We start from the raw sequence: 27,514 nt of genomic DNA, 5'->3' as shown, positions 1-27,514 counted from the left end.
GGTGTGAATCAACTTGTTTGATGGGTTTAGCAAATGGGTTTTTGCTAAACTGTCCAACACTAGTTCATGCTTTGAGTAAGGTGCATTTTTTATGCTTGAACGATGCTTAACACACAAATACACAAAAAGACAAGCAAACAACATTCCTCTGAAAACGGTCAGGCTGAAAATGAGTGAAAAAGCAGCCAATGTCCAAAAAACATCTTCAGCAAAGGCCTTCAGAAAGCCCGAAGGAAATATTCCTTAAGACCACTTTAAAAATAACAGCAAATCCAGTTTGAGATTTTTGCACAGCACTGTAGCTCACAATCAAAAAATAACTATAGAAATGGCTTCTAAAAAAACAAAAATAAATACAATAACATGAAAATCAAAACAGCAGAAAACATCCCAGTTTCTATTACAGTTCATGCTCCAAAAGTCCTGCTTCTTGTATTTGAGTCATCATTTGACTATTTTCTCATCTGCTTCTAGAGATATTAAACCACCCTTTTTACAAGCTAACTACTCTCAGTGATTGGTTTGACTTTGATGTGCCCATTTAAGGCTAATTAGAAACAGACAGACGGTGATAGTGTGCGTGAATCTGTGAATGCATTTGAAATAATATTTCAAGTCGATGAAAAATCAGCATTACGGGCATCAACGCTATCTCACTTACAAATATCAGTGGCATGTAGGGGAAGTGATTATGAATTACTGCCCATAAAGGCTCACAGCCGGAGAGTCTGCACTTCCTCTGACCCCAGCCTGCTCTTGCTCTGGTGGCCAGACCACTGAGAAGCTATTTTTTACTAGTCATCTGTCATGTAAAATGCCAGCGGGGGTAATCTATGCCAGGTTATCTGTAAAGCCAACTTATCTTTTTAATTAGTGAGCCGGAGAGGGTGACTCTGGAAAATAACAACATAGATCTACTGGAATGATCTGTCTTTGCCAGCTACAGCATGAGCTACCCCGACCGAGAGACAGCACAAGGAAAATCTCTGCTCAAATGGATGGATAGCCAAAAGCTTGAGGCTTACAGCTAATGAGCAAACTAGCTGTTACAGACACTAAACACCCAATGAAAGACAATAAACTCATTTTTCAGACATTTGCTTGAATTAATATGTAAAAATAGAGCACCATGAGCTATCTAGCGAGTTGCCGAGCAGGAAGGGAACACAATGTGCACTGAAGATAGGAGAATTATTTCACAGATCAAAGGCATGAATCTTAACAGTGCTAGTGATTTAAGTCATTCAGTGGAAGAGAGCTCTGATTGCAATTCCTGTCGCAGAGAGAGAGCCTGCTCTGCCCTGTGTGTGTGTGTGTGTGTGTGTTTGTTTATATGCTGCTAATTGTGGCCCAGAGCAGAACAGAGCAGGCGAAGCTCTGATAAACAGTGAAGCTGAGCCCTCCAAGGCCCCTAACCTCTCACATCACCGGTCCCTGACAGCCCTTTTCTTCATGTGAGAAACCAGCTAAAATCAGCTCTAATTTCCTGCTTCTCTCTGAGTCAGTCCAGGAAGACTGTCTACTGATTTATCTTAGGATTAGTAGAACATGATATATTTTAAAATGAGCACTTTAAATGATTAGTGAAGGTCTCAGTCAGTGATCTAAGGAAGGCAAGTCAAGTTACACCAACTTTACACAGAAACTTTGACCACAATATTCCTGAAGTGCTAAAACTTTCAAACTATTTCCTTCACCTGCCCTCCACTGTATCCTGACTTGTGGCCCCCTATCACTTAAAAAATGGTAGCTGCTTGCTTGTTAATGTGAAAAAAAAAGGGAAACTAAGAAAAGAAGCCAAAAAGGAAGCGGACTCAGCTTTTCAGCAACAAACAGAGCAGTGTAAAGTTTATGTTACAATCTGTGCGATGCCTGCCATCATTCATTCAAGCATAATAAACCAATTTTTCTCTCTACAACACACATTTGTATTTCCATATTTCCCGAGACTGCAGTGTCTTACCCCTAATCCTAACCATCGCATGTTTATGAAAACACAGTCAAACCTTATTCCTGAAGATGCAGTTTTATTGTAAACAGCTCTATGAGCATTTTTAATTGCCTGTTTAATTTTAAAACATTTACTACATCTGTGGATATTTGCTAGCTTCTTCACTTCTACTTCTATCAATCAGTGAGTAAAGCCATTGGCTAGAATGTGAAATGGGCATTACTGGAAGTCAACATCAACACAAGATCCTTATTAACTTAAACAGCCCAGTGGACGCGCCAAGGAGCCCCTATTTCTTCATATGAGTTTTTACTCTCAAAGCATGAAGCTCATGGGGAAACAACTGCAACCAAACTGTACCTGAAGGAAGTGGAAAGCAGAATTTTGAGCTCTTTCAGAGAAACTACAAATAGCCACTAGTTTAAAAAAAACACCCCAGTAAAAATCTTTTACTGAACATATCAACTCAGCAGACACAAACAAGTTCACCACAGCGGATACCAAAGAAAACAGGTTACCATTCATGGACTGTGCCGTGCTCATTGAGAAGGACAGAAGCCTCGACATTGACGGTTACTGGTAACCCACACACACAAACCAGTACCTGCTCTTTGAATCCCACCACCCACTGGAACACAAACACCACCAAGCAGAGAATGTTCCCTTTAAGGCAGAGAGAAAAGAAAAGGAACAAACACACATCAAAAGAGCACTTAAAACATGTGGCTATCCAAACTGGGCCTTCATCAAGTCAGCCAAGAGACATGGAAATAAATAGTGGCAGCCGCCAGCCCTACCCCTCAGTCTCCTAGTAGATACACCTATGGTACTGATTTCAAAATACTGCGCCACCTTGTTCTCAAGTTATTCACAAGATTACCGGGAAAATTCTGACTTTGACTGAGAAACACAGAATAATCGTTTGTCCAAGCATAACATGCTGGTGACCTTCAGACCCAACAACACCCTCAGACAAAAACTGGTTCATCCCAAAACCTAGAAACAAGCGGAGCAATGCTGTGAGGAGTCCTTGGACTAATACAAAGGAGAAACCAAACAACTTCACAGGTGTATTGCAAAACACTGGAGATCCACCTCTTCAGGACAGGACTCAGCTGTGTATTTGCACTTACAGGAGAGGGGAAACTCTTTTGAGGGCAAATATTTTCACATTTTGGGCAAAGAGGAGAAATGTCAGTTCAATTGTATTTATGATAAACACATAAAGGAGGCCATGTATGACCAACTGGAATGACCAACTATTACTAATCTATTCTACATCCCTGAGATCCCATCCCAGGCAATTGAACCACCATTCCCATGTCAACCCATCTGACCTTAAAACTCACAATGACTCAATCCTGTCCTATCCATCGTGACAATCCCATGAGAAGATAAAAAAAACTTGGATTCCCATCATCTTTTAGAAGAGAAGAAGTCTTTCTCGTGAGAGGTACCTTCACCAGCACCTAAAGCAGTCCTGGTGCCTCCAACTCAAACACAGACATTGTGGAGAAGCACAAACTCGTGTTGGTTGCTCTCCTCACATTTGGAAATCCCACTTGGTGCAACTTATAAAATGCTGGTGACAAACTGCTGTTACTGGCTGTAGAGGCTAGTAGGTAGTCACTGGACAAAGAGTGACCTCAGGGTTTAGAATACCAACCTTGGCCTTGTCAAGCTGTGCCTGAGCCTGTCGCTCTGCCTCTCTGCGCACTGCCTCCTTATCTTCCTCCAGGGACACATCGGAGTCTGATGGACGGCTGGTGTAGGAGTCGGCCGAACCCTGCAGAAGACACAAGCAGTAAAAACTCAGTGACACAACAGCACGGAAACACGAGCTTGTCCATTTGGTTTCACACTTTAAAAACGACCGGTGTTATCAGCCAAGACGTGCTGAGATTCTTAGCATCTTGAGGACACCGAGGAAAACTATTTGCTTTTCGCTGCCCTCGCTCTTTGATGAAACGTTAAACTTTGGAGATTGTGCAACTTAGAAATGTGCGAACACCCCCACACAGACTGACGTGTTAAACTCAAAGGATTCTCAGTTGATTTCATCAGATCTTGAGCACAAAGGAAGGCTGTGCTGGTCTAATCTACAGAAAATCATTGACACTTCTTCTTTTTCTGAGACAAAGTGCCAAAGGACACAAACTGTCTTTCTTACGATCACATCATAGCAGCTCTTTGTCTATACTTAGCTCTCTCTTAGCTGCTTGCCTGCAGATTTGTTGTCATCTTTCTGTGTCAAACACTGGGGGAAATGTTGAGGAACACCAGATCCCGGTATGTCTGTGTGATATGTGGTTGCCACAAATCTACTCATAAACATGCAGACTCACACATACCAGTGCACACAAGACTACCTAGCATACACTCCTGGGCACAGCGCATCGAGCGCATACCATTACACCAGAAGTTATATACAGCAAGTTGTTAGATGCTGAATGAAAACGCACGCATACGATAAATAATTACTGAAGATAAAGCAATGCTTGCATGCTTTAACACATAGCTAGAACACTCTGGTGAAGGAAAAGAAAAAGCAAAGTTTTCAGGCTTACTGAGTAAACTATCTAACAGATGGGCACGCTTTTTTTTCTACACTTAAAAAATGTTCACAGATACAACCATGAAAAAAATCGTTTCTGACATTTGGGAAAGTTATTAGAAGCATGAGAGGAAGAAAAAAAACACATGACATGTTTTTTTAGGTCAACCATTTGTTAAAAAATTACCTTTATATGAATAGAACCTATTATTTTGGAACATGTGTCATTCAAAAGTAGATTAGCCACACCAAATCATGAGAGGGAGATCGCAGTTTCATGGGAGGAGCTTGCGAAACAATCCACAATGGAGCCTTATTCCCCCAAATTAATATTTAGAACAAATATAGCCCTGATTTTTATATTATAGCAGTTTTTTAGTTGTTTTAAAGCACCCTTCATTGAAGCAGTGCAACACAAATCACTTCACAGCACATCAATCACAGCTGCATAGCAGCAGGCTGATCGTGAGAACCACAACAAGCTGGAATATATAGTTTCTGATACACACATGTAAATTTAATTTTGATATAGCCACGCTCCTAACGTCAGCTGTCGTCGACATTTGTTGTCAAAATCAGTTAAAGTATAAAAAAAACATCAACCAGTGAGAAGCAGAATAAGCTGCTATATATATTTATTTTTTCTTTGAAATGATACTCTTTCATTCCATAATTTATTAAATAATGCATTCATAAAATGTGTTAATTTGGATTTGATTTTGATATATACTAAACATGAAATTAGTAGCCACATTTATGCCTGCATAAATCCTGACGTATAGATGAAAAACGCAAATATGAGAGAAAAAGTTTTGTTATCTTATTTGTGGGCGTTAAAATAAAAATATCGCGCTTGCAGATAAACATCAAATCTGTTTCAGTTTCAGGTAATTATCAGGATATATGACAAAACAGGTTTTTTCTTAACTAAGTGAAGACAGCATGAGTCTTACCTGCACGCTTCTCTGACACCCACACAAGGTCTTTCATTCATCTCACTGCACCATTACACTCTGTTTCTGTCTGAGCTAAAAATAGCCTCCCTCACTCTGTGCCTGATTAGAATTATCCAGCCATCACATACATACGAAGGATGATCGTGCCTCCTTTCCACTTACGCTATAGAAACGAGACGAGTTTTGTTGCTGTCGATAAAACAAGGTTATTCAAATTTATCTCCTCCATCTACGACAAAGCCCTGCTTCTCATCAATCACCTCTCTGTTTCTCATCCCTCTCACTTGGTACCTGAAAAAAACAGCTCATTTTAAACTAAGTTAATTAGCTAGATTGTATTGGCTGTATTGGCTTCTTTGGCTTTCAATCCACCTGTGGTTTTCAAAACATTTTTACGTACAGTATGAATTACTTCTTTGGAAAATGCTGCTCCTTATCATGTCCTATAATTATTATTTAATGCACATAAACCTTTTTTTTTTACTTGAAAAGTGCAGGTGAGCATACCTGGACTGCTATCATTACTCAGGTCATGATTAAAGATGAAGCGTGATCGAGAACACCGTCCCAGTAGGTCAGAGGGAGGTGATATGGAGCTCTGCCCAGAATCTGACAGCCATAACTGATAACAGCACCCAACTTCTCATCATCACCAGGCAATACATAACAATCCCACAGTGACCCCAGCACTGCTGACTGATAGATGGACGCATGACGGAAGCACAGATGCACAAAACATAAGTGCACACACACAGAACACACTGATTTTCATGATGTAAGCACACTCAAAAGTCCCCTTACACAGGCATCGGAGCTCTTGACACGACCTCCTTTGGCTCGTTTCAGCAAGCGGATCCAGGTGGCCTTCATCAGCCACACTGGTCATTCAGGGTCCTGAGCCACTGCCCCCCTGCTACTACTACAATTACACCTGACTGCACTGCTGTGGTCACCTTGCAGCTACCGTCACTGCTCTGGCTACAGGTACGTTCAACACTGTGGCTACATCGACAGCTGGTTCCTGTTACACCTTGGCTGTAAGTGCTACCTTCATCTCTGGATAAATGAATTGCTTTAGAGCTTCCTGTTTTTCTGCAGCTCCAGCTAGCTCGGCTGCTGTCTGTAGAGCCACAGCTCCTGCCCCCTCTGCTGCTGCTGCTGTTGCCAAAGATGGGGAATCCACAGGAGCTCTCTGCCCCGCGCATAATCTCAGCAGCTCTCTCCCCGTCTGCCCCAGTCTCCTTGATAGCCGGAGTGCTCAGTCTGCCGCTGCAGGTGCTGAGGCTGACTCCCGGTGTGAGTCAGGTTGCAGTGATGCTTCTCATCCTCTCCTTAAAGCTCTGGCTCCAGCCTTGTTGTCCTCCTCCACTGTAGACTCCCTGTGCTGCTGCTCCATAAGCGATGGGTAAAAGCGGTTTATCTACATGAGTCCTGGTGTGGCTGCATGTGACCGACTCTCCTCCTGATGCTAATGAAGCTGCTGCTGCTGCCTTTAAGGTGCTGGAAGCTCTCCCTTTCTCATTCTCTGTCTCAGCCTGTCAGTATTTGTCTTGCTCACTCCCCTTCACAAGCCCTCCTGTACTACTTCAGTGATTCTGCCTCTCTATCTCTGTCTCTACCCACCCCTTCTCCTCCTCTTCCTCCTCCTCCTCCTCTGTCACTCCTCTCTTATTTTTTTCCTTCAGCTACCCCTCACAGTCAGTCCATCTGCTCCTTGTGTCTCTGCAGTGAACAGTGCTGGGCAGTGCATGCGCTATATGGGCACTGTTTATGTGCCAACCGTGCACTGTGCTGTCTTCTACGTGCAAACACACTACATTCATACTGTGATATGAGCTGTTTATAGCTGTTGAAACTGATGTCACCTCATCATTTTTTCAGGAAGGATCCAAAATACAAGTCAGAATGCAAATGCATCATTAAAACTGCATCTTTAATTACTTTCATATCTATTCTTGCATTATCTCTCAAACTTTTCTTTGTACTCCCTCCTCTGGATAAGCAAAATGCTGCTGGTTTTATCAACAAAAAACCCCCCAAACAAAACAAAACAACAACAAAAACAATGCAGTCCTAAAACCCAACATGGATATTTCACAATGATGTAATGAAAAGAGAAAACAGGCACATTTTTGCATGGAAGAAACCAGCCAGTTATCGCTTCAACACATCAGTGCAACACATCAGAACAAACACTCGGGAGTTTCAACACGAGCAAAGCAAAAAAAGCTAAACAAAACTGTTGGTAGAGCTGGAAGTTATCATATAATCAACTGACAGAAAATAAACTACTCTGGCAGTCAATTCATCATTTTCATTTCAAAGCAAAAATGTTAGAAATTTGTTGTTATCAGCTTTTTAATTGCGGGTATTTTCTGCATCATTGTTACTTCAAGGTCAGCTGCTCAGGGAGTCCCTAAAAGAAGCTTTGCCTTTGAACCACTTGGCTTTTTATTTAAGGAATTAGAGGAATTAAAGAGCAGGCTTGTAGATAATCATGTTGAACATGTCGATTTTCATATTTCCTGTGAGTCTAAAAAATAAAACAAAAAAAAGATTAAAAAAACCCAGTGTTTTCAACATTAATGAAACCCAAGTGCAGCGTGTTTTCTCTATATAACTTCTTGTCTGAGGTGTTTTTGTACACACTTTCTAAAGATCAATATCTGTGGACTTTAAACTGCGTTGCAAATGCCCACCTTTTATAGAAAAAAAAAGAAGAAGAATAATTAGCATTGCACTGTATGCATTATACTGAAGTAAGTTTAATATACTGTATCTTTTTTAATTATGTCTTCTTCACTCTGCTCTCAGCAGCAGGGATTGTGAGGCGAAAGCTGCTCTAAATCCTCTCCTGTCAGATCAGTGCTGATTCATTACATGTGAGCAGAGCATTGCAAAGCCACAAAGGACAGATGAGAATAATTACAACGTTAATTAAAAATTTCCCATCCTCATATAGGACTAGCAGAAGTTAAACCCTGCAGAAGGATTATTCAGAATGATTTTTTTTGCTCTGCTGACACATGATGTGTGTCAGTGTGACCTGTCAGGGGACTGTGCTCATTTGAGTCAGGGGTCAAATTGTGGGACGAGCGATTTAAACTGGCCAGTGAAGTGACTCCCTGAGGAGCACTAACTGTAGATCTCTGGATGGCATGCTAATCATTGGTGTTTATCAAAAGCAACAAATGACAGGAATCCATTTACTTAAGGTCTTTCCAATACAGGCACTTCATGACACTCTGTACACAAAGGAAAACGCTGAATGATGAATAATGCAATTTTACATTGTTAAGGCCAATGATCCTAACCAGGCTGATTATAGTTTAAAACCAAATGAACAGAAAGAGTGGACAAAACAAAAGCCAGTGCACAGTCAGAGTTAAAAGAAAAGGTGTCATGAGAACCTTCGTAACATGACATATCCTCAAATGCAGCAGTTCAGTAGACTAGTCCACAGCACTATGAAATCATGCGAGGGTCACATATGTTTTGTTCTGGTGGCTTGACACTGGCCCGCAGAGCTCTAAGGGCAGGGCACAGATGCTCTGAACGTGGAGTTGTGGAGCCCGGGGAGGAGGCTGGTGGAGTTGTGAAGGCTGCGCTCTGATGGAAACTTCCAGCGACAGAACAAGCCTCCGGCTGTCCGACATGCCTGACCTCTGATACTGACAGCCCTGTGTCGCCACACACAGGACACTAATAATAATCTAACAGCAGTATGGTGTCGCTCTGATCCATAAGGAGAAGTACTCTCTTTCTATCTGGGCTCACCCAGCAGAAAATTTGGTGTACCGCTAACAAACATCTGAGCGAGCGCAGCAGTTTGATGCTCTGCAAAAAGCCACATATCACATCACATTTGTCACCAAATATGATACGAGACACTTGAGTACTAAATAGCATTGCTTGAGGAATTTAAAAGCTAGTACTGTGCTCAGAGTATCCCTAAGAGGTCAAGTATTTTCATTTATGCTGCGAGATGTCACAACACAGACTAGAATGGTTTTCAAAAATTGCTACCGACATCTGTGTTTCCCACAAGATGTATCCAGTTAGGTCCTGACATCATATCAAGTGCCAAAATGAGACTGAAATTCAAAATGCTTACTGAAATGAAATCGTCAGCTTTTGGTCAACTTGTGCCACAAAATTTAATACAGAGATTTAGAGCTGCTTAGATGGCTTTAGACTCTTAATATCACTGAATACAGGACAGAGAACAGGTTTTGTTTTAGGGGTGGCTGTTTAAAAGCAGCACACAGGGATGGTAAAAATGGAGGTGGGGAATTGAGAGGTCCTTAAATATCTACATCACCCTTATTGATTTATTTAGACCGAGGTATTTGCTGCAAGACTGCCACTGACCTCTACATGGAGCAACAGGATGGAGATCATTACATTAGAACATACAAATCACAGTGGAAATATCCACAGTGAAAGAGGAAGCTGAGTCAGTTGTTGCTGCCTCTTATATCTGACAGAATCACTTACGGTGGGTGAAGCCATTACACCAGGGAATCTCTTCATGATCCAGGAGTTTCTATTTTCATTTTTAGAGTCTGCTGCTACTACTCTATACAGTACATGTCCACTATGGAAAAAAGAGAGCTTTAGTCATGCAGAACACGGAGTCTATTTAAGCAGGCTATAAAGTGCTCTCACTGTCCTTTTTTTAGTCAGTTTTACTCTTGATTCTTTCTCTGTGACCTAACTCAAGCTCAGCGCTGCACTCTCACTCATGTCTGCACTCATGTCCCTTGTCCTTGTGGTTTCCTAAATATCCTCTCACATTCCTTTTTCCTGTTTGCACTTCATTTCACCTTTTCCCATTCATTCTGATTCCATCCTGACCTCTTACTCTGCTTCTCATCTCTCTCTCTCTCTCTCTCTCTCTCGATTTTCAGCGGCTTGGGTTTCCTTGACTCTGCTGCTGAAGGATGAAGAGAATTGTCATGTGCCTTCAGTGACTCATCAACAGCTGGCAAAGCATTGTGCTGGTATTTGTTTTGTTTATTTTGGGCCCTTCTTCCCACTTTACAACCACTTTGTCACAGTTCTGGATTATTAATGTGTTTGTTTCTTGCCATATGAGTTATTTCTATCTTTTAGTACTTCCACTGATGGCAATTTAATTTTATATATGCAGATTAGTGAGATAACGACCGTGAGACAACTCATTATGCCAGTTTAAATATCAGCTGGGTGAGACCGACAGCATTTTGTGATGAAATGCTTGTTGCAGCTAAAGGTACATCTACCCAGGCTCATTTATTCACCTGCCAGGCTTTTTTTGAAACCTAGCACTAATTGCATATTTTGCTGATGGGATAATGTGGCAATTGTGTAAGATATAGTTGCGAATATATCCAATCAGAAATGAGTAATAAACACTTAAAAGTTGGGGGGCAAGGGGGCACTGCCCACTGAGAGTAGCTGATGATTTTCAAAGGCCCAAACCTGGTAAACTTTACATCATACATAGTAGAAACAGTGGGAACTAGGTGGCCCACAGCTAACTTATAAAATACTGTAGACATGTATGGTTCCTTAGGAATTAAGAGAAAGCACACTGCTGATCCTAAAAAGCAAAGCCAAGATAAAAGTTATTTAAAGAAAGAATCAAAAATCAGCAGTTTATTGTGCAGTCTGCTAACTTTACGAACAAGTAACCACAACATAAATTCTAAGATGCAGCATACAATCACTGTAAAACTGAGATACTGTGGTCAGTATACCGTACTGTAACTCATATCCTGCTGAAGAAGGAAGATTACTGCTCATGCCAAGCCATCTACAGCTCAGGCAGACAGACTGTAGTTGACTACAGTGGGCTGACAATGGGCTGAGCGAGTGTGCTTGCAGTTTCAAGCTTGGCATGACTCATTCTTGGCTGGAACCAAAGCTTCTTTTCCCAGCCATCTGTCCATCACTGCCACTTCACTCAAAGCCACTACACAAAGTCAATTAAATCATCATTCCACAAACAGCGTCTCCTTCATCAAACGAAGACAATGGGAGCAGACATGACAGCCAAGTGTGAGCGATGTGTGACCGCTACAAGGAATGGTTACTAATATTTAACACACAACACAGGAATGAATACAAAGTGAGCAGGAAAGTTAAACAAAAACAGACTCCTGCTACATTTGTAACAGAAAACGAAAGTGTGCATGAAAGAAATAAGGAGAGAGACAGAAATGGGGGAGGACTAATGATCTCTCTGGCGTGGCAAAAGAGGGATTGGCTGCATGGACGTCAAGGTGACACTGACAGGCCTCTGAGAAAGTGTTTACCCAGCATTCCATGTGCCAGTGCATTAGATAAGTGCACCATCCCATCGAGGTGATGGACCCACTGGCTGTCGATTACATGACAGGATCCCAGAGTGCACCATGATTAAAGGCTAGTTAGAAACTTGGTAAGAAGCCTCGTGGCAGGTCGCTTTGAGAGGAGGTATGCATTTTAAACATGCATTTATTTACTGGCCTTCAATCACCGGTCACATAAAGTAAGACCAAAACATTGACAAACTTTAGAATAATGAAAGGAAAACATATAAAAGGGAAACTTTTGAACTATTCAACTGTAACTAATATCAGACATCACTACTGAATAAGATAACTAACTAAAGCAGGGAGGAATCGGCATGAATGAGTACACTGGAAATTATCCCTGATTATTTTTAATGATTGGTTACTTGAAAACAAGATAAGAAGAAGAACAACATAACGGGTTGGGGCGGCCGTAGCTCAGTGGGTACACAAGGTCATCTACTAATCGAAAGTTTGGTCGTTCGATCCCTGGCTGCTCCAAGCATCCTTCAATAAGATACTGAATCCTGAGTTGGTCTCTGATGCATTCATTGGAGTGTGAATGTTAGATAGAAAGAACATGGATAATGTGTTACTGCACTAAATTAAGTAACTATATTGCAGTTACAACTATGCCGTGACTTGTTTTAAAAGGTTTCTTTAGGTATCTGCATGCTGGGCAGATAGAAAGAAAAAAAAAAAATCAAACATTCACTCGCGCTGCAATCAGCTGATTACATTTCATGTGGCAGAGGAGGAAAATGGTAGTGCGATCTACAGGAGATCTGGAGATGACTTGCATTTTTATTGCATTATACTGCTAACACAATTATGGCTCTTTGCAAGCCTCTGCAAACACATCATGCTAACATAAAGCTCGCCAAGCACCCAGGAAGCTGAGATGCATGCTGACCTAAGGCCAGCAGCCAGAGCATGAACTTCAACAGGTAACAAAGATGAGCAGTCAGGCTTAAAGACTTTTCTACCTGTTCATCTTTCTAAAGTAGAATCACTTTAAAGATCGCTTTGAAGTCGCTTTTCGACTTTGCTTTGCGTAGTCGGGTTTGTATACATACGTAAACACTAAAAGGAAGCTCATTGTGTTGGTGTGTGGGAGTGTAGCCTCAGGTTTATATAGTTAACTGGTAAAAAAAAAAGTAATGACTAATGTGTAACAATATTTTTTCTGCATAACAACCTCACACATTGTTGCTAAATGAAAAGTTAAAAACTCCCCTGAGAACCATGTACGGATATTTTATTAAATCTAATAATTCAGTCTCCATCAAACAACTGACAGCTAAAACCTGTAATTTAAACTTTATTATGCAAGTCAGAGCAGTTGTCTTTCTTTGCTACAGACTTCTTTAATCTACACTCCACCAAGTTGACTGCTTTGTCCTCATTGAGATATTAAACAAATATTTTTGGATTTAAAAATACAACCCCCCCCCCTAAAAAAACAACCCACTGGTCCAATAAGCACCAAAAGAAGGACGAGCCAATCAGCACCATGGGTGAGATTAACACCGTCATCAAACAGTTCAAGCTACACAACATAAAAGAGACATTTTAAACAGCCAGTGTTAGCTTGTTTTGGCAGGTTTTTACTTTTTTTTTTTAGAAACCCAGCAAACTCTGTACGTCAGCATTTTTAATACAATTTATAGAAACTGGGTAAAAGTTCTCAGTGAAATGAAAGAGCTGTTGTAGTTATAATCAGTCACACAAATAAAACAATCACACACTACAAATAAATCAAAGTCAGAGTAGATTCTGTTGACTTCAAACAAATTTCAGTACAACTTACAGAGAATTTACATTGACCTAAAGGACTACCTGGCAAGGCTGATGTTAGTTTCAGGGGTCTCTAGAGACTAGCTATAGAAAACCAGATACCCACCGAGTCAGAGTAGACAGTGTCAGACTCGAGATGGAAGTGAAATATAACGACTTGACATTTCTGTCTGATAACAGGCCAACAGCTCCCCATAAACCCATACTCATTTATCCTTATTAGGCACTGTTCTGTGCTCAGCTGTTATGACTACATGACTTACAAATGAACATGTACTGTTGGGATGTTTGCTCCAATTCTGCTGCACTGTTTCTATAACACTACAGCAAGACAAATGCAGAGTAACGGGTCCCCTACAACTGCAGATTATGTGCTAATCCCTTTCCTCCAGTAAATTTTTACCTACAACCAGCAGCAAATGTCCTTTGAGAGATATTGGTCTCATTAGCAGTGAATCCCCTCACAGCAAGATCTAGTTTATTCCTCCCCCTTCACACTCTGGTTCCTTTGTGAAGAAACAGCATCACTGTATGAAAAATCTGATAAAGGGGATACGGTAAAAAGGACCGAGGGCTGCTCTGTGCTGCTATTTTGTACTTGCATCATCAATATTCTGACAGTTTCCTGGTGCACAAAGCAGACGCGTGATTGATGTGATCTGGCTCAGAGAGCAGCGCGAGCTGCTAACCATCTTCAGTGGTGTAAAACAAACCATACTACAACTGGGACCATGCACAAGTATAATATTTCAGCCTCATTTATTTTACCGACAAATGATATACTCTGGACCAATTTCCGAAAAACTGACCTGTTGGGAACAAATTGGGATTTCCCAACCACTTCTGTGTTAAAGAAAACAAAACACCTCCCTTCAAACCTCCCTACTATAGCCTGCTATATATACAGAGCCCCCAACCCTACATACACACAGGATTAGTGAAAAGCTCAAATTTATTAAAAATAACCCCTGAATATGCATTCAACTTTATAAATGGTGCAATTTACCTTTAGTTGGTGTGCAGTGGAACAACTGGCTGATCGTTATTCTACAATATTTACCTGTATATGATAAACACAGTATTGCACTTTGTCCTTTGCTTCAAATTCATGTTCTGACCTTCTATTATTTTCCAAGCAGCTCTTCATAATCAGGCCTGTAAACTCACATATCCACAGCTCTCAGTGGCACACAGAAATTTACACACTAACACTTACACACTTGGAAAAGATAGAGAAGGTGCTGCTTGACAAGCCCAGTCGAGTGGAGGCAGTCGTAGAGAGTGGGTTCAGTCAGTCAAAAGGGCTAGGTTCACACCACAACCTGTGAACACGCACCTCGTGTAATCAAGCAAATGCTTCTCTGTGGGTGTGTGAAGACAACCAACTTGTTAATCAGGTAGTTTATCATATAGCTACAAATCATCCACAAAGTCAGAACATGCACCCAACGAACATATGCACAGAGTAAGAATGAATAATAAACACACACTTTCCCAGCAGAGCGTTGCTTAACGTTGCTGCTGGGAAAGTGTTAGTCCTGGAATCCATGTGGATGGGAGCATTTTCCCTCCAGCACACCACAGCACAAAAACTGCTCAAGGAAGATGACAAAAACTCAACATGATGACAGTCCAGTCAAAACCCTTGAGATCCCAAGCTGAGTGAGCATCCACAAATGTGCTAGAACAAGCCAGAGCCATGTAGTCCCCAATGGAGCCCCTACTAGATGTCCTAGTGCCAGTGACCTCCACAGGTCCTGTGTTTATCAGACTAGATCTGATTTAACAGCTCAGTATGAAGAAGGTGATTTAAATGTTGCAGCTATGATTTATTTGCTTTAATTAGCCTGGTTTGGTACACTAAAAAAAAGTCTCTAAAAATCCCTTTGGTTTTCTGCATCATCCATGCAAAATGTAATCTATATGATTTTGTTCCAACTTCTTTAAAACAGAATGATGTTTACTGTTGTGTGTAATTTTCAAACTTTACATCTAATTTTTTATACTTGAAGCGTTTCATCAAATGGAAATATTTTCAGTGTCTTTAAATTCAACCTGATAAATTTTGTACTGTTGAGGTGTTTGGCTTCTTCACCAGTATCTGAAATGAAGCTCCTGGGGTCTAAACCATGCTTGTTAGGATGCGTGTTATCAAACTGGTATTTTATTTATGACAATCACTGCCAAAAGGCAGACTTTAAAGGTTTTTGTAATCATTTCATTCACCCGTACGAAGACACGAAGCACACACAACCAGAACAGTAAATATTTGAGATACTAACTAGAAAGTCTCTTGGACATGACATTCACTCATTTATACTCACGGTGCTTAAATTCTTTAAGAGACTCTTTTTGAAACAAAACTTTTAGACTGAGCCTAGCTATGTGCTCTCTACCGGTCTCTGTATATAAAAACCTACCTCTTCCTGGCTGTTGACTTTCTTTCCCTCTCCCCATTTGTTAAACACCATCTCATTTCCTCACTACAGGCTAGCAGTGGTCGTGCAGCGGTGCTCACAAATTCATACTGGTTGCTCACATGAGTCTCTTTGTCTTAAAAGAGCATGCAGCATGAGAGTTAGCATGTGCAACTTTAGAAAGAACCTCACTAGCTTTCTGTTGAAACACCAGTGGAGTAAAATATCAGTTATGTGTGATGATACCCCTTTAAATATCACATTGATATCTTCCATTCTCCAACAAGAACCTCCCTCTTTGTCTAAAGTAAAGAGGAGCTAGGCTCAGAAAAGGACACGGCAGAAAGCATGTTTATACAAACTTACCAGATCTGACTCCTCACTGCCAGAGTGATACATTTCTGCCCAGTTGACTCCTATTGCTGTTCAGCCGGGCTGGGAGAAAATCTCCTCAGCTGCTGCCCATCTTCTCACGGAGTACAGGAACTCCTACCAGCCTGACTGCTTCACTCCTACAAATCCCCTTGTCTCGGCTCCAGAGTTTTGCTTCTGTAGCCCGAGCAGCGAAAGTTGGATCTGGAGGAGAAAGTTGGCTCCTCTCAGCCCTTCTTTGGCCTACTTTAGTCCCTGAGAGGCAGAGAAAAGACAAGCGTCGTTCCCACGCTGCGAGAGCACTCCTTTGGAGCACTGCGGCCGTCCTCCAGCCCCAAAAACAAGCCCCCGTGCCCCTCTCCCCTCCCACACACACACTCTCTGTCTCAAACGCACACACACACACATACAGCTAGTTAGGAAGTAAGATCTCCGACTGAAAGGGCCGGCCTGAAAATTCCAGAAAGCACCAAAAGCAGCTGCAGAAGCTTTTTATGTCTGTGTGTGAGCGTGTGATCTGGGAAGTTTACATGTGTTCCACTTCGCCTTCAAGAGGTTACACTCGGTAGAGACAAAGGCTTAAAGGACTTGAACTCTAGTCTAAACACATGTTGCTTAGAAAACGTCAGGAAGTGATTACCTTCGCGACATCGACAGAATGCTATATTTGCTTTCATCATCAGTGGGAAAAAAGCCATTGAAATTTTTCCGTTTGGTCTTTTAATGACACAAAAGTAAGGCAAAAAAAATAATAAAAAATCCCAACTCTTACATGTCTGACATTATAGGCATGTAAACTGGCATTTAAAACTGCAGCGGTTACTCTAAAGAAACTCAGATCCATCTCTTTATGATCAGAGCCAGTGACGAAGCTGTGATGTGTGCTTTTTCATCACATTGCTGTTACGTCAGATCGCACACAGGCTGAGATGTTCAGTAATCTAATAGTGGTAAAACATGAGTCAACACGTGACTTAAATGCTTAGTCATAAGTTTGCAAAATAAACCTTTAACTAATCTTAATTTTCTGGTTATAAAATGGGGAGCAACAACAGGGGAATGCAGCACAGTCAGTGGAAAAATACAAACTGAAAAGCACAGATGAGAAGTGAGTAAGCAGTTGTGCCATTTAATGTCCAACCTGGATGATTATACAAGCTCTGAGCTTCATATGACATTCTGGTAAACCCAGATTTGTATTTTTTTTCCTTTCTGGTGGGGAGAAAATGTTTTTTTGGGCAGCCCAGCCTAAATCCTAGATTATATTGTGTATATTGTGTTTGATCAGAGTTAACCCCTTTCTGAGGATTATCATTCAGGGCGTTTGCTCAGCACGTGACACACCGTGGTATAGTCATCCTCATGTCACTGCAACAGTGGTTTTACGCTCTGGTTCTTTTATTTGGAGCTGAACTCCACTGTTGTGTAATATGAAATCATTTAAAAATTGTGTCTTGACTCTTTCATTTGTGTCATTCTTCATGAATCAGTATGTGTATCATGGGAGGGTTACTAAGCATATAAGTATGATTGGTTTTTATACTGTTTTTGCAATGACTCTGTGTCGCCTTACTGAACAGATGTTTTTACGTTTTTCTGGCCACTTGACAAAGAAAAAAGATTTTTGTCCTTTAGGTAATAAAAGTATGTTACAAAGTATGTTTTCGAATAGTCTTAACCAGTGTTTTTCAAACATTTTCCAAAATTAGAGTAACACAATTCAAAAATAACTAATTGTTACAGTTTCATGGAAAACTAGTTACAAATTTAAATGTTTCTGATTAGAGGGGGGTTACATTAAAATGTATCCTTCACCAGTTCTTTTTGCTTCACTTGTGTACAATCTGTAAGATCTTAAAGGCTTTTGGCCCACATTTTACACAGTTGCAGGACTTCCTGTTCTTCCCTAATGTTTCTGTGTGGCTGTATGTTTGGAGTTACTGTCATGCATGATGAATTAGGAGCAGAGCAGAAGCCTTCCTGGTGGTACAGCATGACAGATATGAATCTAGAGTATCTCAAACCTTTGCACATTAATATTTTCAGATCTAACCCAAACCCTGTGATGGCAACATGAGGTCAAGGTGAGAAGGTGAAAGGCAGACTAATTAAGCTAAATGCTTGAGGCAAAAACCTTAACATGCTGAGCGTGATGACATTTGATCAGAAAGTGTGATCCCGTGTAACGAAAGTGACTTCTGCGTGTAAAATCTGCTACACACTGCCAAAAATTCACAATAATCAGGGCATATTCTACAAACTCAAAATAAAAAGAGATTTTTAAGATCCTACTAAATTAAAGTAATGCATAAAAATGACAGCATGTTTATCGAGCAATGAGGCTCCAGCCAACCCTGCCAAGATTTTATGCTTAGGCCAGTGAAGTTTATTTAAATGTGTAATCGATGTCAAATTAATAAAGTTACAGTTCAGATTAGTTGCTTTATTTTGCTATAAAGTAAATATAGCGCAACATAATAGCATTCTTCACTGCCAGCAGGCATCACTATGATTATCAGCTCGGGGTTTGACAGATCAATGTCTTCTGCTTCTGCCACAGAAATGAGTGCGGGCATTGCCTTTGGCTTATTGATCAGTATACATGCACACAATGACGTCAGCAGGCCCTCACACTGACAAGTACATAAAGGCCAAAAAGGATAGCTTACAAAACCAGCATACAGTAACTGGACCATGGGAGAGGACTCAATATAACATCCCAATTTCATTACTTTAAAAAAAAAAAAAGACAATACCAACAGCTGTTTCCTTTCATAGTTAAAAAAAGAGTCACCTTGTGGAGGCTGACCTGATTTGATGAAGCTGCCTGCTTTAACATTTTGAGTTTAAGGCACTTAACTAGCAGAGTACACAAGAAATCTATGACCGATCTGTCACGTATATTAATATGCAAAACCATCTGTTTTATTTGACCTTGTGCTGCTCTTTTGCAGAGGTGGTGATTTAAAATTGAGTCTGGAGGTTAATGAAGAATATTTAATTTGAACATGTTTCCTTTAACATTCAGCATCTCATGGGAATTTCCTTCCAATGTGCCCAGCTGGATATTTAGACTGACACTGTTGCAGAAATGTACAAACAAAAAGTGGTTTCAATGGGGTTATATGTCTAATTATTTAATTTGGCGAGGTGCTTTTGCTTTCAAGCTTCAGATTAAAGCCTTTTTAAAAAATAAAAAAGGCTATGCTTCATAAAAGCCTAATTAAGCAAAATTGTGCACTTGACTGACTGCAAAATATATAAGACGTCAGTTTGGTGCTTCCATTTCAGCACACAAAGATGGAAATAGTTGCCAGGACTCTTTAGCACGTGAAGGTGATGGAGATTGAACCATCAACCTTTTGATTAATGGACAACAAGCTCTACTACCTGAAACCAAGACATTAAAAGCGTTCCAAGCTTTAAATATGGTAGAAGGCCAATTATACTATATATCCAGATAGGTAATGAAGAGGAGAAACCATTTTACATACTGGGACACCATTTGTTCACCAGTGGAGGCTTAGTGCCTCTTCTTCAAGTTTCTAAAAATGGCGATTGCCATTATCAAAAATGTTATTTTGAGTATTCATCATGTTGGTGAGAGTGCTATATAACATCACTCCAAAATCTCCACACCTGTCAACCTGTAATACTCCTCAAACCCTAAAGTTACCCTGCTTCTTTAGCTTGTCCCTCATCTATCATACCTACAGTATCGTCTGGGTGCTAACAGACTTTGTGATTTAAGAACTACATTGAAGATGATGGGATGTAACCACTTGAAAAAATTTCTAGGAAGCTATTAGAAAATTTACTGCAGCTTAGTGATTATGCATAATTCATTACTAAGCGTGGTCTTTACATCTCACTATTTTTAGATCAGCCTCCCTCCGCTCCAAGCATCTTCAGAGGAAGAGAAGAGACGAAGGTTCAGTTTTGCAATTCAAGCAAGTCAGATGAGAGCAGTTCGATGTATCGGGTTAAGCGAACGGATCACACCTGTGTACACTCAGTAACAGGATAGTCTCTCGAGGCACCGGACCACCAAACCAGGAGTGGACAGTTTTCATGCTAGTGTGACTTCACACTCGCTACCACTCTCAAAGTAAATAGCCCAAAACACAACCTCTCAGCACTGCCGCACGCACTTGCGAGTGATAAAGCACTCAGGTTCATGAGTTAATCCGCCTTATATCAATACAACATCATAACACTGAAGACATCATAAACAAGAGACAAAGCAATAGCAGATACTGACGATAATTGATTGATTTTGACCGAGGCGTATCGCCAGAGATGGAGACAATCACTAACAACATGAACAGTGTTTTGTTTTCTGTCAAAAGTGCGATCATAACAAGGCATACAAATGATGTTTAGCAAACTTAAATAGACCACTAATGGGCTAAAATACACTACAATTAGATCACTGAGGAAATGTCAGACAGGCCCCTCCTAAAGGCGACTGCCCTGCCAAGAATGCTATTATATAAATGAAACTCTCCAAGAGGCTTTCAAGAACTGCTAAATGAATCTTTTTGTCTAAAAAAAAATCCCTGTACAAAAAAATCCCCGTACAAATCTACCAATTAATTTAATTTGATTTTCTTACCCTACTTTCACAAGAACATATTTACTGTAGATGATCCTGCAACGTCTTGAGACAATCAGCGGTTATTACATAAATTCACATGTAGTCAAATGCTTTAATTTTAAAGGTTTTGGATCCAAATTCAGTACTCGTGTGGAGCTACAGCAATGTACCTATAAGTAAAAAACTCACTATTTTGCCAAATCTTTGATTAGATATTTTCACATAATAAAAATGTGTTTATTTACTTTAAGTTTTACATTTATTGTTTTTTAGCTTATATGTTACACAGAAATAAAATCAATGTGTTCATAATTTTTTTTGTCCCAAGTTAGATGAAAAGCTTGATATCATTCCTTTGTCTGTATATTAAATATAAAGCTGGAGCCAGAATCGGGTCAACTTAGGCCTTAACTTTACTACTGTAATAGTTGTTATTCAGGTTCAGCTGCTTAGCCAACCGGAGCTGGTCCTAAACGCTGCGGCACGCTTCTTAACTGGCATACGCAAGCAAGACTACATATCACCTATTATGGCATCCCTACACTGGCTGCCAATCAGTTCTTGAATTGAGTTTATTTAATGCCTTGAATGCATTCCAGAGGTCGGCACAATTTTACACCTCTGATCTTTTAAGTTTGCACATTCCCCCCTAGATCATTGAGGTCTGCTGAGCAAATGATCTTTAAATCTAGTTTAAAGCACAAAAGATATCCGTGCTGCTCCAAAACTCTGGAACAACCTGTTTCTTCATCAGGACCTCTGCAACATTAGACGCTTTAGACTGTTTGAAAACTGCAATCGGAATGAGATGTGAATACGTTGACTTTCTCATTTTATGATTCTTTTCGTAAACCGTCATTTTGTCCTAGTTTTTATGTTATTTGATTATATTAGATGTGCAGCTCTTTGGTCAAAGCTGTTGTTCTTTAATGTGCTACAGAAATAAACTTGACTTGTCTGCAAACACTCGTTACAATAGTATCCTAGGGCTAGTAAAACTTGTGCTTCATCATTGCAGACAACACATTTCAAAATCTGAAACTTTGACTTTGAAGGCAAACCTTTGCTTCTTCTTTGTGTCACACTTTTCACAATTTATCTACCGCTCTGAGAGCAGTTTGCAAGTGTTTCCAGACAAGTTGGTGTCTTTCAAGCAAACTACAGGCAACCTGGGGTCTTAGTTTAAACACATAATCTTAAAAAGAGGGAACAACTAGTTGCTGTCTACCCCCCAGTACTCCTAAAATTCACTAATTAAGACATATCCTTTTTTTGGTTCATTTCTTTAATTTAATACATGCAAGTGGTAACCTCCTAATGTTTCATAGAATACCTACAAATGAATCCTTATCAAGAAATTACAGTATTGTCAGTTTGGTTTCTGTAAACAAGCTATGACATCTTAATAAAAATGCTTTTTTGTTATCTTTGGGCGTAAACTGGCATTGATAATTTCTGCTTGCTATAGCTTTACATTTATATGGATGAAGACATTTACAAATCTATTGTAATAAAGCACAGATTTGAAGGTTTTGGCTTATTTTTATTAAACTGAAAGACAGGTTTTTGAGAAAATATAAAGTACTGAATCGGTTTAATAACAAAACTTAGTTTATACCAGAACAAAATGAGTATAAAGGATTAAAGGTGGAATAGCATCCTCATGAAAAATTTCCAGATCAAGCTGGAGAATCCATCCCGTGACTGTGATTCACAACTAATAAAACCCACAGGGCCTGCAGCCAACATCTGACTGAGGTTACCTAGCTACAGTACATGCAGGGCCACTTGAGCCCAGGGACCATCTCTAATTACAGATGGTGAGAGAACGAAGAGGAGGGGAAACGAGAGAGAGATACACAGAGAAAAATAATGGAGAAAGAAAAAGAGACGGATGAGAAAGAGAGACAGAAGCCACAGCTGTTCTGCTTCCTGTTGCCTCTCGGAGCATCTCGACAGTTCGACTGCTGCTTCCCCCACATCACCAAAGGGCATCCCGCTAGCATGTGTACCAAACCTAAGAATAGCATTGAACCTGCGCCCACACCACTTACACTTCTCATCTGTTCTTAAAATAAAATAATCATAAAACAGAACAGGAAATTTCCAAAGAAAGAAAGCAAAGAAATCGCAAAGCCTTTACTGAAAAGTTGACTCCATCTTACCCGTCCCAAGATGTGTTTAGTCCGTGGAGACAAAGGAAGCTTGTCAAGCACCCCAAAGGGAATGAAGATCATGAGCTCAGAGTTTGTGAACAGCTAAGGGAAGCAAACACTTGATGAAGTCCGAAGCGCTGGCATTTATTACTGTACTCAACAACAATGTACAACTCCTGGCGGGTGCAGTGCGGTGTGTGGTGCTAAACTGACTCACTTCACGCTCGCTGAACACATCAACGCATCGGCTGTTCCACATAGACTCATAGGAAAAACTCTTCAGCCATCAAATCGGTACTGCTCTGACCAATAGAGTCACGTGTAGGTCAGGAACACACAAGAAGAGGCTGATGCACTCATTAAAATGTGTTTGCACACACAGTGTAAGTATCAAATGCAGTAGTTGTATGATCCACTGATGGCACAAGATGGACAAAGACAGAGAAACACTTTCATCACTCCAAACGGTTCTGGCACAGAGCCTGGGCCCAGTCATTTTTAATCAGTTAAATGTATGGCCTGACAGCTGGTAATTCAGTTCACATACAAGCTCACTTAAGACACTGACTTATATTGATTTCTTGACTTACATTAAACTTTTGGCCATAGAGAGATAATTGAAACAGTCCTGACATGGAGCTGTCGTTAAATATATATTTACCAGATAAGGAGCAAAACAATCATTCATTTGTTTTTTTTCTGTGCCATGTTTTTAATAAGACAGCTTTGTTTTGTAGTTCAGTTTTTGTCTACCAGCTCCTGAGAGAAAGACTCCACTGAGCACATCAGCTAGTCACTAAGAGGAATGTGTGCGATTAGACGTTTAAACATTCCTGCCCTTGCTATTTGGCACCAAAAACACTAACAGCAATATTCTTCTTTTATTCATCTACAATGACAATTACCAGTTCAAAAGATGTTACAGTGCCACCTGCCACTAATCGGCGCTGCAGCCCTGGCAGACAGCTGCGCCATGTGGGCTCTGACTGAATAAACTGGAATAACCAAACAAATGAAGCCAGGTGTAACCACATTCTGCACCGTGGTGTGGAAATTAGCCTGGAAGAAACCAGGGCTACTGCTGCCAGCACTGCTAAGATTAGCTAAATTCTGCAAACTAATCTTTGCAATGTTACACCTGTCGTCATGTGCTGCACATTTCAGCAACATTTGAAACTTAATTTGATTAACGAGGGATGTTTTAATGTTTGAATGTTAAGTGTTTTCTATCCTTTAGACTAGTTGACCTTTTTACAACTAGTATATTTCATACAACTAGTATATTAGTTAGCTGGAAAATATCTAATCACTAACACTGTCTGCCATTAGTTGTTTGTTCCTTTTTTCCCCCCTGAGAAGAACAACTGGGAATAATCTCACACTATGAAAGCAGCGAGAGTGAATTAAAAAAAAAAAAGAGCACAAAGGGACTAAAAAGCTCCACAGAGCTGGGGGGAAGTGTTGAGTGGTTGTGATTATAAAAACTGTATTTGGGTTTGTTATTGGTCCCTTTTCAGACCCATGCCTCTGAACACACCACGATGAGTTTAGTTTCCTGTCACAGCACACGTATACAACTCATCCACTTTTGTGCAGACCTGCGTCTTGCTGTACGGCAATCGTCCCTTGCGCCATTCAGTCTTTCTCTATGTAGAGTGCATCCTTATTCTGGAGGGATGACAATCCACCTTCCACACAATAACACCCACAGGGGGTTATTGCTTATGTCCACTTGATCCCCTGACTCACTTTGTAATGATTGCTTCTCTCAGTAAGGAGATTTAAATCTGCTTTGGCCATTCAACCAATCCAGGATTTAGAGCAGAAGAAATGACTGACATGAAACATGGTTAGAAACTGTGAAGATCTGGTCGCTTGAAGTCAATGTGGAAAGAGGAATCCTCCAGCCTACAGGAGTCATTATCCTACTCCCTCTATGTTTTGTTTCTTGCTATCCAAATTGCTAAAATAAAATCTGTACTGGTCTATTTTATAATATTTTTGTTAATTTATCATATAGCATTGCAAATTTACCTAACTTTGTGGTAGATTGTGGACTAAACTACAATCTAAACATTTAAGAATATATTATGTGTGTGCAGATTTTTTATTTTTTGTTGTTTTCTTGTTAATAAAAATTGTTTATTTTACTACATTACTATCTGCTGTTTTACAGCACACGACACATGATCTGGGGCAAAGGTTTTACGAGTGATTTCCCACTCGTGAACGTTTAAGTGCATGACCTTTGCAATATTCGTTTGTGCTGCCTTGTCTCATCATTTCTCACCTGACAGAAAAATTCCAATAAATGTAAAATAAAAAAATGCTCTTAGCATTTTCATCTAGTTTAGTTTAAACTTTAAAGATTCACAAAGACATTCACTTTTTAGTCATTTTACAATGATATAAAAAAAATTCATATAATCTAATAGCAGAACACAACTTCCTTTACTGCTTCTAAAAATTCATGAACTAAAGCAAGCAAAACAAACAAAATCTGCTACAAGCAGACAAGAAATTACGAGGACTCACAATACAAAAGCTTTAGCGACACTGTCATATATATAAAATAACACAGGGTAAATGATCCTGCACTATAAAAGAAAGAGTCTGCCACAAAGTATTTAGCTGTTTGACTCTTTCACCAGACCAGCTGGAGTTCTCTTCACATGTGAAGAGAAAGATGACCCTGCAGCTTGCCTTTCACCTGCAGCAAAGCCTTCTGCGCATCAGTGGCTTTATACAAGACACAGTCCCACAACAACCCATGATTAAAAACTAAGCTTCACTTAATGTATATTGCATGCAATTCCAGCAGTATAGGCCCATGAAAACAGCCCTCACAGACAGGATATACAGTACGGCAGACTGTCGACGTCATCACAAACAAACCTGGAAGCAGCAGACACTACAAACAGAAAAAACACTAGCAATTAAAAAAAGCATTGAGAAAAACAATCCAGTGCTACAACTAATAGTACAAGCTCTGAAGAGTAAGTAAGCTGCTGATTACACAGAAACAAGAACAGGTTGTGTGTAATTTTTCTTTTTTTTTCCTTTTTACCTTTGGCTTCTTAGACATGCTCGTTCTCCCACAACGCCCGGGACACCTGTGTCGCCTCTCCGCTCCACAGCGACTGTAATGAATTATGCAAATCCCCTGGTTTTTGTTCAGAGTACCATGACCCAGGGGTGCAAGCAGCTGACGCCTGGCATAAAAAAAAGCCAACCTCTCTGCTTCAGTCAAAAGGGATAACAGTGACTGCTGTGCTTCCTGGGGAGTTGCTCTTAAATGCAACCGGTGTCACTGCTGAGGTGATATCTAGGAGAGGAAGTGAGATGAGTATACTTGAGAGCTCTTCCAACAGCAAGTGTTATGCCTCATGTGGAGTGAAGCTAGCTGGAGAGTTTCTCTAAGGCAGATCACACCCACACAGTGACCCGGGCATGAGTGGACGGACACACACAGTGGAGTGTTTAACCTCAGCGGTGTCATGGTTAGCTCTGAAGTGTTTTTCTTTCCCAGACCGGGCATTAAGCTTTAATTTGATAGCATGACATCTGTTGCATGGTCCACTAAACTTTGCAGTGCTATAAAAGGCAGACTGAAAACACACCCACTGCACACATAAGCATACCTCAAAACCCCAGAAACACTGTATCAGCTGTTAGAGGTGACAGTCAGCCTTAGTGCCACTGAGGAGTCTGTGATGCTGCGCGTCTCGGCTGCAGAGGCAGAGCTGACCGCTGTAGTAAAAACATGTGACCTCCTGCAGCTGTACATTCGTTGCCAGACAGACAGTCAGGCAGTAACAGCACCATCTGGAGTCCTAATCCGCCTGACACTGCCCACCCCTGTGATTATGAATGTGGCCCTCAAAGTCATTAGGCTTATTGGATAGACAAGGAGATACTTGGGATCAGTGCACTGCAGAGGTGCTGCATCAGGGAGGTCAAGAGTTTTTGAATAAAATTAATACCAAATTTATGTATATGTAAGCGGTTTTGCTATATTGTCAGTTGAATTATGAGTGTGGAGAGGGAAAAAAAAGGCAAAGCCAGCTTTTAGTTCATGTGGCAAAGCTGTTCTTCTTCTGGCTGCAGGGCCATCGTTCTGTCTGTTGATCCAGCACTTGGGCAACAGCTGGTGGCTAGATTTGGGCTGTAAATCATTTTTTAACCAGTTTATGTTTACTCATATTACAATTTCCACTATAATGAAAAAAAGCCAACAGCCCTGACTTGGATCACAGTAATATACTGCTGTTTCTGTGACAACTTAGCTAATAACACAAAGGAAGCAGACCTTATACTTTGGTGTGTTTGTAATAGTCTTAATTAATGTTGTAACTTTAAACATTTTTCCTTCTACACAGAAAACATCTTATCTTCAA

General features: G+C 40.4%; 1 protein-coding gene across 7 annotated transcripts in view; it reads right to left on the bottom strand.

The window, feature by feature from the left end:
• Window positions 1-27,514, bottom strand: part of cacnb2a (calcium channel, voltage-dependent, beta 2a) — a 71,301-nt gene that overhangs the window by 21,522 nt on the left and 22,265 nt on the right. For 3 of the 7 annotated variants that reach the window (XM_005448939.4, XM_005448941.4, XM_005448942.4), the window contains one exon: window positions 3,618-3,737. In XM_005448939.4, coding sequence (XP_005448996.1) covers window positions 3,618-3,737 — 120 coding nt within the window. Of the gene's footprint in view, window positions 1-3,617; window positions 3,738-5,968; window positions 5,999-6,262; window positions 7,067-16,358; window positions 16,703-27,514 lie in introns of those variants that run through there. The other 4 variants (XM_005448943.4, XM_005448940.4, XM_005448944.4 and 1 more) reach the window with 4 other exon arrangements.

Source organism: Oreochromis niloticus, linkage group LG9 (genome assembly GCF_001858045.2).
Source record: "Oreochromis niloticus isolate F11D_XX linkage group LG9, O_niloticus_UMD_NMBU, whole genome shotgun sequence".
Taxonomy (NCBI): Eukaryota; Metazoa; Chordata; class Actinopteri; order Cichliformes; family Cichlidae; genus Oreochromis; species Oreochromis niloticus.
Note: the sequence above shows the minus strand (reverse complement) of the source record. Positions and strands in the feature narration are given on the sequence as shown.